Genomic DNA, 17,326 nt, shown 5'->3' with positions numbered 1-17,326 from the left:
CAACATTAAAGTGTTACTAAACCCAGGAGCCTTCATTCACAATATCTGGTCTCCCACAGTACACAAAACATGGAAATGCACTTGTTTTAGCAAATAAACGGCTAAACGTCTAAATACCTTTTCTCATCAGCAGTATATAGCAGTCTTGTGACTTCTATCAGTGTCTGGTTAAAGCTTGTAGGAGGAGTTTATTCTCCCCTGACTGTCCTATGAGGCTGCATGATCCCTGACTCTCTATCTGGACAGTGCTGATTGGCCCTGTGCTGATCACATGCACCCTCCCAAAAAAAAAAACCCTCTACCGTTTCCCCTAAAATAAGACCTAGCGTGATTGTCGACGATGGCTGCAATATAAGCCCTACCCCCCCCAAAAAAGCCCTAGTTAAAGTCCTTCTATGTCTTATTCTCAGGGTAGGGCTTATTTTTGGGGAAAGAGGGTGGGGTTTATTTGGGGGGGTAGGGCTTATATTGCAGCCATCACCGACACTCATGCTAGGTCTTATTTTAGATGAAACAGGGTAGCAATACACAACAAACTGAGCATGTGCAGCGTGCGCCCAAGGCTCTGTTCTATCAGCAGATGGATTGGGGACAGTGAAAGAAGGGGAGGATTGGAGAAGACAGGATCAAACAGCCTTTTTACATAATGCAGAGGGGATTAACCCCTTAGGTATAACCAGCATTCTTTACTGCATATACAGATTGATTTTACTGTTGTGGGTTTAGTGACACTTTAAAGAGTTAAAGGATGAAAACTGTTTCGAAGGTATGGTCAATAGCTTAAAGGCTCAGTCCACCCTTTGCAAAAAAAAATTAAAATAATAATAATAATGCACGTACTGTATATTTGTAGCAAAAAAAATGTGCATCCTTTTTTTTTTTTTTGCAAATCAAATGAACCTGCAGAAAATTGCCACTGCAATCGGCAGATCGCAACTGCAACGCACAGGTTCCTCCAGCGCTATGTCCATACTGAGGTACGAGCTTTCATTACTGAGCTGGAGGAAGTGTCAATGGACTACTTGTGTTCCATTGAGAAACCTGGCTGCTGAGGTGGCAGATGGGACTTGTAGTTTTTCCATTCACTGATCTCTATGAGTGAATGACGCAGCTCTGCGGGAGGAGTAAAAATTCAAAAAATGAGAGGGGGAAGGGGGTGATCAGCTTGCAAAGCATGTTACACCCTAAACCAGGGATATGCAATTAGCGGACCTCCAGCTGTTGCAAAACTACAAGTCCCATCATGCCTCTGCCTCTGGATGTCATGCTTGTGGCTGTCAAAGTCTTGCTATGCCTCATGGGACTTGTAGTTCTCCAAAGACATACTGGTAGGCTAATTGGCTTCTGTCCAAAATTGGCCCTAGTATATGAATGGGGACCTTAGATTGTGGGCTCCTTGAGGGTAGGGAGCGATGTGAGTGTGCAATGTACAGGGAAAGGGACAATTGTAGACACACACTCAGGTTCAACTGGATGGACTGGTGTCTTTATTCAACCTTACTATGTAACAGCTGGAGGTCCGCTAATTGCATATCCCTGCCCTAAACCGTGGGTGCTCAACCTGCGGCCCTCCAGCTGTTTTGCCACTACAAGTCCCATGAGGCATTGCAAGCCGCTGACAGTTAAAAGTAGGACTCCCAAAGGCAGAGGCATGATGGGATTTGTAGTTTCACCACAGCTGGAGGGCCAAGGTTGCCTACCCCTGCCCTGAAACACTGGCATAGCATGGGGGTACAGATGGAAGACCGTCTTTAAAGGCGATTTTTTTTTTATCTGCATTTGAAATGCATGCAAGAAGATTCCCGCCTTGCTTGGATTTCTGTGGACGCAGAATGTCCTACTGGAGGTGCGTCTGAATTGCAAAACGGCCATTCTCATATATATGTGGCAGCATGGCCCTAGACAACCCAATGGGTGAGGTTTACAAAAACTGGAGAGGGCAAATCTGGTGCAGCACTGCATGGTAGCCAATCAGCTTCCAGGTTTTTTTTTTTGTCAAAGCTTAATTGAACAACCTGATTGGTTACCATGCACAGCTGCACCAGATTCTGCACTCCCCAGCCTCTATGTGTTGTGCTGGGAGCGTGCTCAATTTAGCACCCCCCCCCCTCCCCAAAAGCTGGCCAAACGCAGCCTTTAGCATTAAAACGCATGCGTGTAGCAGGAAGACCCGTGTTCTCAAGCCCTTATATGTCCACTCCAGTTTTTTTTTTCTATTCATTTCTATACAAGCCTAATGTAAATCTAAGAAACAAAAAAAAGAGAATTATTTGTACTAGAGATTGACATTCTTCTATTGAGCCCATGAACCCGACGTATTCACATTATCAGCTCAAAGACTTGAAGGAAGCCCGTCATTGATAGAAACATAGGATGGCGACCTCTGTGGAAAATGCTAGTCGCCTGGCTGTCATAGTGACCCTCTTGCTTCAGTTCTGGGCGGGGCCAGTGTTTCATCAGATTCGGTGACCCGTCAGATTTTGTACAGTAACAGAAGTGACGTTCCGTCGCCGCCATCTTGCTACACCCCGCACTCGCCCACAGTAAGGATACAGTGAGAAGGTGGCAAGCAGACATCTTTTTACACCAACCGGAGTCTTACATTTCACACTTAATTTTTAACAGTAAACTCAGCTTATATATTAAAATACAGTATTTTTGAAACCCGTCAGTTAAAGTTACGCAGCGGCGTATCGCAAAAAATGGCCTGGTCCCTCCCTTCACGACCAGGCCATTTTTTGCAATACGGCGCTGCGTTACAGTATTTTTGAAACCCGTCAGTTAAAGTAACGCAGCGCCATATTGCAAAAAATGGCCTGGTCGTGAAGGGAGGGACCAGGCCATTTTTTGCGATACGCCGCTGCGTTACTTTAACTGACGGGTTTCAAAAATACTGTATCTTAAAGAGGGATTCCACCTACAAAAAAAATATTAAAAGCCAGCAGCTATAAATACTACAGCTGCTGACTTTTAATAAATGGACACTCACCTGTCCCGGGGTCCAGCGATGCCAGCAGCCGAGGCCGATCGATCGCTCGGCTCTCAGCTGCTGCCGCCACCATTCTAGGTGAGGGAATCAGGAAGTGAAGCGAATTGGCTTCACTTCCCAGTTCCCTACTGCGCATGCGCGAGTCGCGCAGCGCAATAGGAATTGTCCGCGCTGTCTCTGGGACCCGTGTGTGTCCCAGCAGACAGCGCGCAGGGACAGGAAGAGGCATAGACTCCCGTGGGAGTCTATGCCCAGAAGTGGGTGTAAATACCTGTCTTTGACAGGTATCTCCACCCCCCTCCCCCCTGAAAGGTGCCAATTGTGACACCGGAGGGGGGGGGGGGGGGTTCCGATCAGCGGAAGTTCCACTTTAGGGTGGAACCCCGCTTTAATATATAAGCTGAGTAAATCTTCCCGAGGTCAAGTGGTTAAAATCATTGCCGCTGTCACTACTCCTGTCAGCCGTGCAACAGAAGGAAGGCGCCCCTATCCCTACAGTAAACCATTGCGCCCAGGGCAACCGTTTGTCCCGGCCCTGGTTCTGAGTCCCTGGCCTGGAACAAGTAGGCAGACCAGACCGGGGGGGGGGGGGGTAACAGCCAGGCAACTAGCATCTTCAGGAGGTGGTCAGCAGTGGCAGCTCCTCGTTTTGGTTTTCTTTATATTCTGTAGAGGCATTTGCTGTCGATCTGTTTTTGATCGGCAGCAGGAAGCTTGATGCGCACCGAGAACACTCTTCTCCGTATTGTAGGGATCGGCAGGTTCAAGAATTCTAAAAGCAATACCCAGTGATGGCAAAGTGCGAAACACTTTCAAAGAACATTCAACTCATCCAACTCTCCATTTGCAGCATTTGAGAGTCATGTCCACATTTTGTAAACACTGTGAAGGACGCATTCACAGACCTGCAGCTATAAAGGGTTGCCACTACGTAAAGGGTACAGGTAAAAGGTTCCAGGCCTGCTGAAAATATGGGACATCAAGTGGCAGGCCTCTCTACAGCAGGGACTGTGCTTGGTAACCAGTCCATTGAAAGCAGCTGGTTACAGAGCCAATTCCCAGCCGTCTGCTCCATGTGAATGCCAAAGGAAGCCTGGGGACCGCCATTACCAACCCCTCCTGAAAACGCCTGGCTGCCATGTTGGTTTTCTTTCTCCCACGCCTGGAAAACGCATGCAGATAAGGCTTGTTGATGCCCCCCTGTTCTGCAAATTTGTTTGGGGGTCATTGAAGCAGAAGTGAATACAGCCACTAGATTGGCTTGATAGCCAGGCATCCAGCATTTTCAGAAGATGGTCAGCAGGGGCAACCCCCCCCTCATATTTCGCTCATGGTAAGGTTCACTTTAAGGTCAGAAAGCAAAACACCTGTGTGAGAACCTTTAAATTGAAGCTGCCATTTGCTGAATTTTCCTGGGACAGTGACATTCATTTTATGGCAGCCTTGAAGACCAAATGGCAGCTTCCATCCAAGGCTTCTCGTACAGATGCTTCTAGAGGGGGAACTTCAGACCTGTAATACAAATTGGGTAAGTTTAAAGTAGAACTATAGGCAAAACCTTTTTTCTTTTTTTTTTTTTTTTTAGTCTCGTTGCAGAGATTTCCTAGCACTTCCTGTCCCATAGCCAAACAGGAAATGAGAGGAAATTCCAGCAAATTAAGAGAATTCCTTGAGGATCACCGGAACTAGTGTCCCCATTGGAAGTTTTTCTCTCTATTACTTTTCGGGGGATAAGCTAAAATTTGTGATTTCATTTCAATGATAATGGTCAACCAGGAAAAATAGGGAGGGGTAACAGACAGCAATAAAAACTAACAGGAGATGTAATCTCTCCACTACATCCAAAACTATAAAAAGAAAAAAAAAGTTTTGCCTTTAGTTATACTTTAATGTTACGCTTTTATGCAGAATTTCTTCAAAAGGCAAACATAATATATCTTCAGATGAGATATGACAGGTCAGTACACGGGGTGCCTACACAGCAAGACAGCAGCCATTTTGTATGGTCGGGAAAGTGGGGGAGGTGATGTGCAGATCATTTCAATAAAGTGGTTGTGTGAAGAATCTTAGGATCAGGTTTCCTGTTGATAAGTAACATTTACATTTTGGAGCGGGGGGGGGGGGCCCTCAAGACTTTGCATACTTTTTATATTACTTTAAAAAAAGGGGGATTGAGAAACGCTGACCTAAAACACAGTGAGTGTCTTTCCTAACTCTCTCTCCCCCGATGCTTTAATGGGATATTTCCGACTCTTGACCCTGCGACTGTCCTTCAGCATGACTCCTCCCCCTATAGACCCCTTACACACGGGGTGGACATGGGGTTGAGATCAGCAGGGGATCGGCGGACAGAGCAGGTAGATGCCAGCCCCATAACCACCAATGATGCTCTGTTTATTCAGAGTGGACAAAGACTGAGCCGGCCAGGACTAAATGGAGTCCTCTGTTGTCTGTTTACACCCAACTGCCCTCCGATCTGATCCACCTAGACCAGTGATGGCGAACCTTGGCACCCCAGATGTTTTGGAGCTACATTTCCCATGATGCTCATGCACTCTGCAGTGTAGTTGAGCATCATGGGGAATGTAGTTCCAAAACATCTGGGGTGCCAAGGTTTCGCCATCACTGATCTAGACGGAGGAGTACGGACCCCCTTCCATTTTTCTTTTTAAGGAGGACCAGATCGGACTAGAGGTAGACTGGTGTAAACGAACACAAGCCCGTTTTACATCCACCATTCCATAGGGGTGAATGGACTATCTGATGAGGTATGCCTTAAAACCAGATAGGCGGACCCGATCAGACCCTTCCAGATAGGCGGACCCGATCAGACCCTTCCAGATAGGCGGACCCGATCAGACCCTTCCAGATAGGCGGACCCGATCAGACCCTTCCAGATAGGCGGACCCGATCAGACCCTTCCAGATAGGCGGACCCGATCAGACCCTTCCTGATAGGCGGACCCGATCAGACCCTTCCTGATAGGCGGACCCGATCAGACCCTTCCTGATAGGCGGACCCGATCAGACCCTTCCTGATAGGCGGACCCGATCAGACCCTTCCTGATAGGCGGACCCGATCAGACCCTTCCTGATAGGCGGACCCGATCAGACCCTTCCTGATAGGCGGACCCGATCAGACCCTTCCTGATAGGCGGACCCGATCAGACCCTTCCTGATAGGCGGACCCGATCAGACCCTTCCTGATAGGCGGACCCGATCAGACCCTTCCTGATAGGCGGACCCGATCAGACCCTTCCTGATAGGCGGACCCGATCAGACCCTTCCTGATAGGCGGACCCGATCAGACCCTTCCTGATAGGCGGACCCGATCAGACCCTTCCTGATAGGCGGACCCAATCAGACCCTTCCTGATAGGCGGACCCAATCAGACCCTTCCTGATAGGCGGACCCAATCAGACCCTTCCTGATAGGCGGACCCAATCAGACCCTTCCTGATAGGCGGACCCAATCAGACCCTTCCTGATAGGCGGACCCAATCAGACCCTTCCTGATAGGCGGACCCAATCAGACCCTTCCTGATAGGCGGACCCAATCAGACCCTTCCTGATAGGCGGACCCAATCAGACCCTTCCTGATAGGCGGACCCAATCAGACCCTTCCTGATAGGCGGACCCAATCAGACCCTTCATGTGAAAAGGGGCATTAGGCGCTTTGCAATCCAATCAAATAGATCTCACAAAAAAGTGGGTCTGAGAATGGAGCACCACACCATGAGGTAATAGTTCAGATCCAAAATGTATTCAATGTAAAAGCAAGGGGGAGGACTATACAAGAATGCAACGTGTTTCGGGGGCCAACACTCACCTCCTTCATCCGGGCTAAAAAATAAATAAAAAAAATACAACACACTCAGTATTAAATCGATGTAGTTTGCGGTCTCGCTAAATTAACAACTACAATCTTATTAAAAACATGATCAAAGATATTTTTTTCATTTATTGATTGCAATTTTGTGAACATCTAAAGATACACATAAAGTCTTTCATTTGGCTTTACTTTAGAATACATTTTGTTGTATCCTATTAACTTGTGTTGTGGTGCTTCAATCTCAGATCCATTTATTTGCGTTGCAAACCGAGGTGCCTGAGGGGATCCTTAGATGTGTAGCCCAAAATGTAGACACCCTACATAAACATCACACTATAAGTTAGGACAATTCCTGTGCGAAACATGCAAACCATGTCTCCGTGGCTTGTACATGTAGTGCTTCTCGCCTTCTTCATGGTTTTATATGAAGGCATTGGGAGTGCAGCCATCCGGACTTTCCTTTCATTATTAGGACAATTCCTATCCTTTTCCCCATGGATCTCACAGGGGGTGGAGATACACTTCAGGAGGGTCACAGAGCTCAGTGTAGGGTTGATGGAACCACCTAAGGAAGAATTGGGAATAACGCAGGACCCTGACTTTCTGCAAACATTTTATTTTTTGAATAAACAGATTTTGAATTTTAAAAACTTTATTAACCAGACACTTTAGTTTGACTTTTTTTTGAAAGGTTGACAATGAGCAGGTTAGCAGGCCTTTGAGTGATGCAAGGACATAGTCCGTACCTCACCAACTTTGGTTGGATACACAAAATGGTCTTCGAAAACGTTTAGGGTATGCTGCTCCAAAGCCCTGAATCGGGTCACTGGTGGTGAACGGGGCTCATTCTATACCCGGCACAAATCAAAAGAAAAAGACCAGCTGCACTCTAATTACGCCCAGCCTTGTAGGCACAACGCAATAACCGATAAGGTCCCAGACGGAGACCCGTTGTTGTCTCCTGACGTATAAAGTTACTAACCAGTCTTTTCCTTTAGATTTGCACAAACAAAATGGCTGCCAGAACTGTCCACAGTGTAGTCAACAAGGGCATTTCCTTTAAACAACATGGATACAACCACAACACTCAACACTCATCTTCTACACTCAAGACTCTTAACATCATTGGGGTGTCTGACATATTTTTGTTCTTTACGTTTACTAGAAAAAATATATTTCATATGAATCTCTTTCAGCTCTCCAATAAAAACTCTACAGAGGATTAACAGCGGTCTACATCGATAAATCTAAGGGATGGGTACACAGTGGAGATCGGGTGTGCTTCCTTATGGGGCCAGTTTGCAAGCAATTAGCACCATGGAGATCACCATAGGGGTGGACTATCTCTGATGTCTGCATACACTAAAAACCAGATGCAGAGCTGAGGAAATACATTTTATATGGTAAGACTAAGGGCCCATTCAAGCGAAAGCATTCTGCTGTGGTAGGCTATGGCAAGTGGTAACATATGTGCATTAAGGCAGCCAACACAGTGCACTGCAACGCACAGTAAATGCGTTATGGTGCATGATGCTCTACTGTACAATTTGTGTTGTATATGTGCTAGTGGACAATGAAACACTTGAGTAGGTCCACCCCAAATGGAGTAGTGTGTATACCCGTTGCAGTGGGCCATGAAAACACTTGATGATGTCCCTCCCATATAGGGATAGTGTGCACACCCTTTGCAGTGGGCCATGAAATCACTTACAGTGGGAAAAGAAAATATTCAGACCCCCTTAAATTTTTCACTCATTTGCAAAAATCATTTAAGTAAATTTTTTTCCTCATTAATGTATGCACAGCACCCCGTATTGACAGAAAAACACAGAATTGTTGACATTTTTGCAGATTTATTAAAAAAGAAAAACTGAAATATGACATGGTCCTAAGTTTTCAGACCCTTTGCTGGGACACTCATATATATAACTCAGGTGCCGTCCATTTCTTCTGATCATCCTTGAGATGGTTCTACACCTTCATTTGAGTCCAGCTTTGTGTTGATTATACTGATTGGACTTGATTAGGAAAGCCACACACCTGTCTATATGAGACCTTACAGCTCACAGTGCATGTCAGAGCAAATGAGAATCATGAGGTCAAAGGAACGGCCTGAAGAGCTCAGAGACAGAATGGTGGCAAGGCACAGATCTGGCCAAGGTTACAAAAAAAATTCTGTGGACTTAAGGTTCCTAAGAGCACAGTTGTCTCCATAGTCTTTAAATGGAAGACGTTTGGGATGACCAGAACCCTTCCTAGAGCTGTCCGTCCGGCCAAACTGAGCTATCGGGGTGAGAGAGGTAAAGAAGAAAAGAAGAACCCAAAGATCACTGTGGCTGAGCGCCAGAGATGCAGTCGGGAGAAAGTTGTAGAAAGTCAACCATCACTGCAGCCCTCCATCAGTCGGGGCTTTATGGCAGAGTGGAAGCCTCTCCTCAGTGCAAGACACATGAAAGCCTGCATGGAGTTTGCTGAAAAAAAAAATACCTGAAGGACTCCAAGATGGTGAGAAATAAGATTCTCTGGTCTGATGAGACCAAGATAAAACTTTTTGGCCTTAATTCTAAGGGGTATGTGTGGAGAAAATCAGGCATTGCTCATCACCTGTCCAATACAGTCCCAACAGTGAAGCATGGCGGTGGCAGCATCATGCTGTAGGGGTGTTTTTCAGCTGCAGGGACAGGACGACTGGTTGCAATCGAGGGAAAGATGAATGTGGCCAAGTACAGGGATATCCTGGATGAAAACCTTCTCCAGAGTGTTCAGGACCTCAGACTGGGCCGAAGGTTTACCTTCCAACAAGACAAAGACCCTAAGCACACAGCTAAAATAACGAAGGAGTGGCTGCTCAACAACTCCATGACTGTTCTTGAATGGCCCAGCCAGAGCCCTGACTTAAACCCAATTGAGCATCTCTGGAGAGACCTAAAAATGGCCGTCCGCCAACGTTTACCATCCAACTTGACAGAACTGGAGAGGATCTGCAAGGAGGAATGGCCAAGGATCCCCAAATCCAGGTGTGAAAAACTTGTTGCATCTTTCCCAAAAAAGACTCATGGCTGTATTAGATAAAAAGGGGGCTTCTACTAAATACTGAGCAAAGGGTCTGAATACTTAGGACCATGTGATATTATAATAAATCTGCAAAAATTTCAACAATTCTGTGTTTTTCTGTCAATATGGGGTGCTGTGTGTACATTAATGAGGAAAAAAAATAAATTCAATGATTTTAGCAAATGGCTGCAATATAACAAAGAGTGAAAAATTTAAGGGGGTCTGAATACTTTCCGTCCCCACTGTAAGTTTTCCCCAAATGGGGTAGTGTGCACCCCCATTGCAGTCCCCCCAGAGTTCACTTAGCTGCAAACTGGCCCTTGCACAAATATATCTCTAAAGGAAGCAAAACCTTCAGTGAGAATATCACATGAACACGTGAAAAAAAAAAAAAAATCAAATATATAAATATATAATATTATTAAAATAGAAACCATCCATGTAATAAACTACGGAGGCGTAGTGTGCTCGGTTACCTCACACAAACCTGTTGGCCCTTTACCCTTCTGGTCAGTTCATTAAGTTAAGCAGTAATGAGAATGATCTCCTATCGTCTGTGTAGCTCGTTCAGGTTGTGGTTGTACAAGTGCTGCCGCCGTCTGTTCAGGTTGATTGTATTGCGCTCGTGGTTGGCGTTGTCCAAGGGGACGCCTTCAAAGCTGTACTGAGTGTGAGGCATAAACTGCCTGAATATGCTGACGCTGCCGTGCCAAAAAGTTGGCTGGGGGAGATGTCCCATGATGTTCCACTCTTTTGTTTTCGGGTCGTAGGCCTCAACCACGTCAGAAAGCTCAAAGGTGTTGTCATACCCGCCAGACACGTACAGTTTCCCTCCAAGCGCGGCCAGGCTCCCTCCAACGTGAACCTGCAGTAGTTACAACATCATCATTACGGTCATAGGCAAAGTAGTATTTTTACATTTGTAAGCTTGACTTCAGCTTCACCATATTTGTTTTTAATTAGCTTAGAGAAGGCGGTTGGGTAGACTGTGGCAGAGTTTGATAGCTTTTCTGCCAAATGATAACTGTTACCTTTCTGTAAAAGTTATTCATATATTCCTGTGGAGGACACATATATGCGGTATAATACATTTCCTAGTATATTTTCCCTAACATAAAGGACTGGATATGAGAACTAGGAACACACACAGGTGCACATTACAAGTTCTCTGCTGCAACGCTAATTACATTCTCAAAGTAAAGGTCATAGGACATTAAAAGGTGCATTGCGGTCACAAAGTGGTACAGACAGTGAGGATATATGCAATACCTGCTTCATGGGAGGAATTTTGTTCCATTCGTTCTCCAGGGGACTGTAGACATCCACTTCCGCAGAATCGTCCCTGTAACATGAATACTGGATTGTTAACGGTGTCAGCATATACAGACAAATTATTACATCTACAACGCATGGTACACTGACCTAAATCAGTAACTTGTAAATATAATGATATATAAGAAAAAATAAAGAATGTGGGGTTCCTAGTGTATTTGACCGCTGCTTTATCAGTCCATGCAGTGCAGCACCCTCTTCCTGGGAGCCAATTCTTATCATGGCCTTTGTTCCTCTGAACCGCCTCACTACATTGAGGGGTCAGTGGAAAAGTGCCTCTATTTATTAGGGGATCAGTGGAAAAGTGCCATCATACATTAAGGGTTAATGGAAAAGTGCCTCCATACATTGGGGAATTAATGGGAAAGTGCCTCCATACATTGGAGGGTTAATGGAAAAGTGCCTCCATACATTGGGGAATTAATGGGAAAGTGCCTCCATACATTGGGGGTTAATGGGAAAGTGCCTCCATACATTGGGGGTTAATGGAAAAGTGCCTCCATACATTGGGGGTTAATGGAAAAGTGCCTCCATACATTGGGGGTTAATGGAAAAGTGCCTCCATACATTGGAGGGTTAATGGAAAAGTGCCTCCATACATTGGGAGTTAATGGAAAAGTGCCTCCATACATTGGGGGGTTAATGGAAAAGTGCCTCCATACATTGGAGGGTTAAAGGAAAAGTGCCTCCATACATTGGGGGTTAAAGGAAAAGTGCCTCCATACATTGGGGGGTTAAAGGAAAAGTGCCTCCATACATTGGGGGGTTAAAGGAAAAGTGCCTCCATACATTGGAGGGTTAAAGGAAAAGTGCCTCCATACATTGGGGAATTAATGGGAAAGTGCCTCCATACATTGGGGGGTTAATGGGAAAGTGCCTCCATACATTGGGGGTTAATGGGAAAGTGCCTCCATACATTGGGGGGTTAATGGGAAAGTGCCTCCATACATTGGGGAATTAATGGGAAAGTGCCTCCATACATTGGGGGTTAATGGGAAAGTGTCTCCATACATTGGGGAATTAATGGGAAAGTGCCTCCATACATTGGGGGGTTAATAGGAAAGGGTCTCCATACATTGGGGGTTAATGGGAAAGTGCCTCCATACATTGGGGGTTAATGGGAAAGTGCCTCCATACATTGGGGGTTAATGGGAAAGTGCCTCCATACATTGGGGGTTAATGGGAAAGTGCCTCCATACATTGGGGGTTAATGGGAAAGTGTCTCCATACATTGGGGGTTAATGGGAAAGTGTCTCCATACATTGGGGAATTAATGGGAAAGTGCCTCCATACATTGGGGGGTTAATAGGAAAGTGTCTCCATACATTGGGGGTTAATGGGAAAGTGCCTCCATACATTGGGGGTTAATAGGAAAGTGCCTCCATACATTGGGGGGTTAATATGAAAGTGCCTCCATACATTGGGGGTTAATGGGAAAGTGCCTCCATACATTGGAGGGTTAATAGGAAAGTGCCTCCATACATTGGGGGGTTAATAGGAAAGTGCCTCCATACATTGGGGGTTAATGGGAAAGTGCCTCCATACATTGGGGGTTAATAGGAAAGTGCCTCCATACATTGGGGGGTTAATAGGAAAGTGCCTCCATACATTGGGGGTTAATAGGAAAGTGCCTCCATACATTGGGGGGTTAATGGAAAAGTGCCTCCATACTTGGTGGCCATCTGAGTGTCGGGAGCCAGTTGTGACCTCCTGATGACTAACAGCCGCCCCCTACTAATGTACAAGATCACTGACTGCCATGAAATTATTCCTGTAGCCTCATGGGATGCATGATGTTATCCCAGGAGGGGGTAAAATGTAGGGTGGGGTGGTCATGGGGACGAGCTGAGGAGATGTCATCCTCTCCCAGGCAGAGAAGGAAGCAGAAGGACACATTCCCCTGGAAAAAAATAATCCATCATTAAGCAACCTGGGGGAGAGGAAGATAAACAAGGCAAGTTTAGTTTCCGGGTGGAGGTCCGCTTTAAATATCGCCCTGCACTATAAAGCTGGCTATACACGGTCGACACTTGAGCTGTTGGGTTAGCCCTATTGGCATTACCCAGCTTGTCAAAGGAGTCAGGTGGAAAATTGTCAGCTCATCAGCAACACCATCTAATCAGATACAGTCCCTGTTCGGGTAATCAGCAGTCACGGGTGCAGCTGGCTGCTGAATACAATAGCAGTCGGGGAAGATACCTTCATCTAAAAAGGTGTATGACTAGTTTAAGATTAAATTCATCAACAATCATGAAATAAAATAAAAAATATCCAAAAATAGAAAAAACACAGACAGTGAAAGTTGTAGTGCCTAAATGGTGTCCTTTAGTAGAAAAATGGGGGGGGTTAATGGAACATTGCCTCCATACATTGATGGGTCAATGGAAAAGTGCCTCTATTTATTGGGAGGCAGTGGAAAAGGGCCTCCAATTATTGGGCATCAGTGGAAAAGTGCCTCCATACATTGGAGGTCATTGGAAAAGTGCCTCCAATTATTGGGGGGGGGGGGGGCAGTGTAAAAGTGTCTTCATGCATTCCTCCATACATTGGTGTGAAGTGGGAAAAGGGCCTCCATATATTCTTCCATACATTGGTGTTCAGTGGAAAAGTGCCTTCATACATGGAGGTCATTGGAAAAATGCCTCCATACATTGGTGTTCAGTGGAAAAATGCCTCCATATATTCTTCCACACATTGGAGATCAGTGCAAAAGAGCCTCCATACATTGCAGGTCGGTGGAAAAGTCCCTTCATACATTGGTGTTCAGTGGAAAAGTGCCTCCATATATTCTTCCATACATTGGTGTTCAGTGGAAAAGTGCCTCCAGATACTCCTCCATACATTGAAGATCAGTGCAAAAGTGCCTCCATACATTGGGGGTCAATGAAAAAGTGCCTCTATTTATTGGGCATCAGTGGAAAAGAGCCTCCATACATTGCAGGTCGGTGGAAAAGTCCCTTCATACATTGGTGATCAGTTGTAAAAGGAGCCCCCCCCCCCCCTTACACGGATGGTAAGAAAGCCTTTTTACAGACAACTATACCGTGCCGGTGGTTACCAAGAGACAGCAATTGTTCATTTCCCCCCATGGAATCTCCATCAACCTCTGGAGGAACCCTTGATGGCACAAGGATGCATTGCATATGCCTGAACCTTGAAAGCTGAACTCTAGGCAGATAGAAACGACACATACAAAACGCAGCTTTGTTTCCATTAATAATCATTAAATGTATTTTTCTAATTGCAACTAGTTTAAGCACCTGAATACACCCTTACACTAGCTTCTGGCAATCCCCTGTAAAGCAGCCCAGGAAAGGAAGGAGGAGGACTGGGAGTCCATCAAACAAGCTACATGCATTGGTGTTGAGAAGAAACGTGTGGGTAATAGAAGTGAGCATAGGGATGACCTAATCAGTCTGCTGCTCTTTCAGTGTCCAGTCAACAGGTTAGGGGTGGAGAGAGGACACTGCTATAGTCCTTAAAGTGCGAGTCATTTCTGATTTTAAAAATGTAATTCTAGTATGTATTCTTAACTCAAAAAAGTTCCTTCTATTGTTGTCAGCCTCCTCCAATTTTATTTTTTTGCTGCTGTGACCTGACTTTCTGTTAGAGAGTCGCTAAGGTCATTCTCCATGGTCCCTCTGTATCTAGGAACGTAGCCACCCTGCCCTGGTCCCTCTGTATGTAGACATGAAGCCACCCTGCCCTGGTCCCTCTGTATGTAGACATGAAGCCACCCTGCCCTGGTCCCTCTGTATGTAGACATGAAGCCACCCTGCCCTGGTCCCTCTGTATGTAGACATGAAGCCACCCTGCCCTGGTCCAGCTGTATGTAGGAATGAAGCCACACTGCCTTGGTCGCACCGTATGTAGAACATAGCCACACTGAATCGGTCCCGTTGTATGTAGGAACATAGCCACCATGCCTTGGTCCCACTGTATTTAGGAATGTAGTCACCCTGTCTTGGTCCTACTGTATGTGGCGGCACAGTGGTGTAGTGGGTAGCACTCTCACCTAGCAGTAAAAAAAAAAAAAGGGTCGCTGGTTCAAATCCCAACCACGGCACTACCTGCCTGGAGTTTGCATGTTCTCCCTGTGCCTGCGTGGGTTTCCTCCGGGTACTCCGGTTTCCTCCCACACTCCAAAGACATGTTGGAGTCCAAAATTGACCCTAGTATATGAAGGGGGGCCTTGGATTGTTGGCTCCTTGAGGGTAGGGACTGATGTGAGTGTACAATGTACAGGGATAAGGACAATTGTATGTTCAGGTTGAATTGGATGGACTGGTGTCTTTATTCAACCTAACTATATAACTATGGAACGTAGCCACCCTGTCTTGGTTCCACTGTATGTAGGAACGTAGCCACCTTTCCATGATCCCGCTGTATGTAGGATTATGGTCCCTCTGTATGTAGACATGAAGCCATCCTGCCTTGGCCCCACTGTATGTAGGACCATAGTCACCCTGCTTTGGTCCCATTGTACATAGGTACGTAGCCACCATGCCTTGGTCCCACTGTATGTAGGAACATAGCCACCCTGCCTTGGTCCCATTGTACATAGCCACACTGCTTTGGTCCCATTGCATGTAGGAACATAGCCACCCTGCCTTGGTCCCATTGTACATAGCCACACTGCTTTGGTCCCATTGCATGTAGGAACATAGCCACCCTGCTTTGGTCCCATTGTACATAGCCACACTGCTTTGGTCCCATTGCATGTAGGAACATAGCCACCCTGCCTTGGTCCCATTGTACATAGCCACACTGCTTTGGTCCCATTGCATGTAGGAACATAGCCACCCTGCCTTGGTCCCACTGTATGTAGGAATGTAGCCACCCTGCCTTGATCGCACTATATGTAGGAACATAGTTGTCCTGCCTTGGTCCCACTGTAAGAAGCAATTTAACAAAAAACAGATTGAAGGGCCAGTAAGTAGTGTATATGTAGGGATTATTTTTGGAGATATTGTTTAGTATCACTTTAACTGTAAATGTTGTCAACCACCTGGCTGTGCGGCAGAGATGTGTAAATCTCAGCAATGGATGGACAAATGCACAGCTCCTATGATAAAATAAAACCACTGCTATATATGTATTTCCTCTGTGTTTGAAGCATCCAAGGAACCTGGGATCGGGTTTTATTCTAGAAGTGTGAGTGGCAGGAGCGGGTGAGGGGGATTTGCTGTAGCTGGCAGAGGGGCTCTTCAGCTGTCGTCTTAAGAATAGCCAGGCAGGGTGACCATCACACAATGACATTTACTCCAACCTCCCCGAGGAGACGACACGTGGGATTTGTCCCAGCAAGACGCGAATGCCTTGTGGGCCGTATGCGGAGCGCGGCCTCCATGCGTGTTTATGTTCTGGGTGTATGAGGGAACGCGCTGTTCTTGGTCGGGTAGACGGAGCTGCCAAGACGAGGTTGTTTAGCTTCCTGCAGCTTTCGATATTTATAGCACTGAAAACAGTAAGGAGGACTTTTGGTCGAAGGTGAAAAAAAAGCGGAGCCTGTTAGAAGTGTAACAGAAAAAGAATGTGGCGCTGGAATGGCTTTTCTTCCTTGAAGTGTAACTTTAGCCAACAGCTCCGTCTTCCAAAATAGAAAAACTGCGGTTCCTGCCAAGGATACAGTCAACCAACATAGACTCCGCAGCCTAAAGCTGCTTCTAAACACCAAGCTGGCCATAGACATTAGAGAACGTTCCACAAGGACTTTCTGGTTAGGTTGGAGGCAGGTTGAAATGCTGGTCGTCCCAGTCGGTTAACCTATTGCCCGCACTTTTTTGCTGAGCTCTGACTCTCAACCTGTCTTGATAATAAAAGGGGGGAGGGCTCTGCCCAGACAGTCAAGACAGCTTGTAATCTCCGGCCACATCACAGCACTGCTGCAGCTACCAGAGTGAGCCTTGCCTGCCTCTAATGCCGGGTACACACGATTGAATTGTCCGGCGTACTTAGTCCGACATACAATCCGGCGGATAGTCCGGCGGACTTTCTACCGAACGGACTTGGCCACACACGGACACACAGAAAGTCCGGCGTTTGCTAGCGCAATGACGTACAGCACGTACGACGGGACTAGAAAAAGGAAGTTCAATAGCCAATAGCTTCCTTTTTCGTA

The 17,326-nt window shown here is 46.2% G+C and overlaps 1 protein-coding gene across 1 annotated transcript in view; it reads right to left on the bottom strand.

Annotated features, from left to right (window-relative positions):
• Nucleotides 1-7,415: 7,415 nt before the first annotated feature.
• KLHL21 (kelch like family member 21) overlaps nucleotides 7,416-17,326 on the bottom strand; it is an 89,231-nt gene continuing 79,320 nt past the window's right edge. The window contains exons 4-5 of the mRNA XM_077458261.1: nucleotides 11,143-11,215; nucleotides 7,416-10,738 (exon numbers count right to left, since the gene is read on the bottom strand). Of these exons, the coding sequence (XP_077314387.1) occupies nucleotides 10,421-10,738; nucleotides 11,143-11,215 (391 nt within the window). The 3' untranslated portion in view covers nucleotides 7,416-10,420. The remainder of the gene's footprint in view (nucleotides 10,739-11,142; nucleotides 11,216-17,326) is intronic.

The sequence above is a fragment of the Lithobates pipiens genome, unplaced genomic scaffold (assembly GCF_037356315.1).
Source record: "Lithobates pipiens isolate NorthernLeopardFrog02 unplaced genomic scaffold, aLitPip1_a1.2 Scaffold_27, whole genome shotgun sequence".
NCBI lineage: Eukaryota > Metazoa > Chordata > Amphibia > Anura > Ranidae > Lithobates > Lithobates pipiens.
This window is presented reverse-complemented; position numbering and strand designations above follow the sequence as displayed.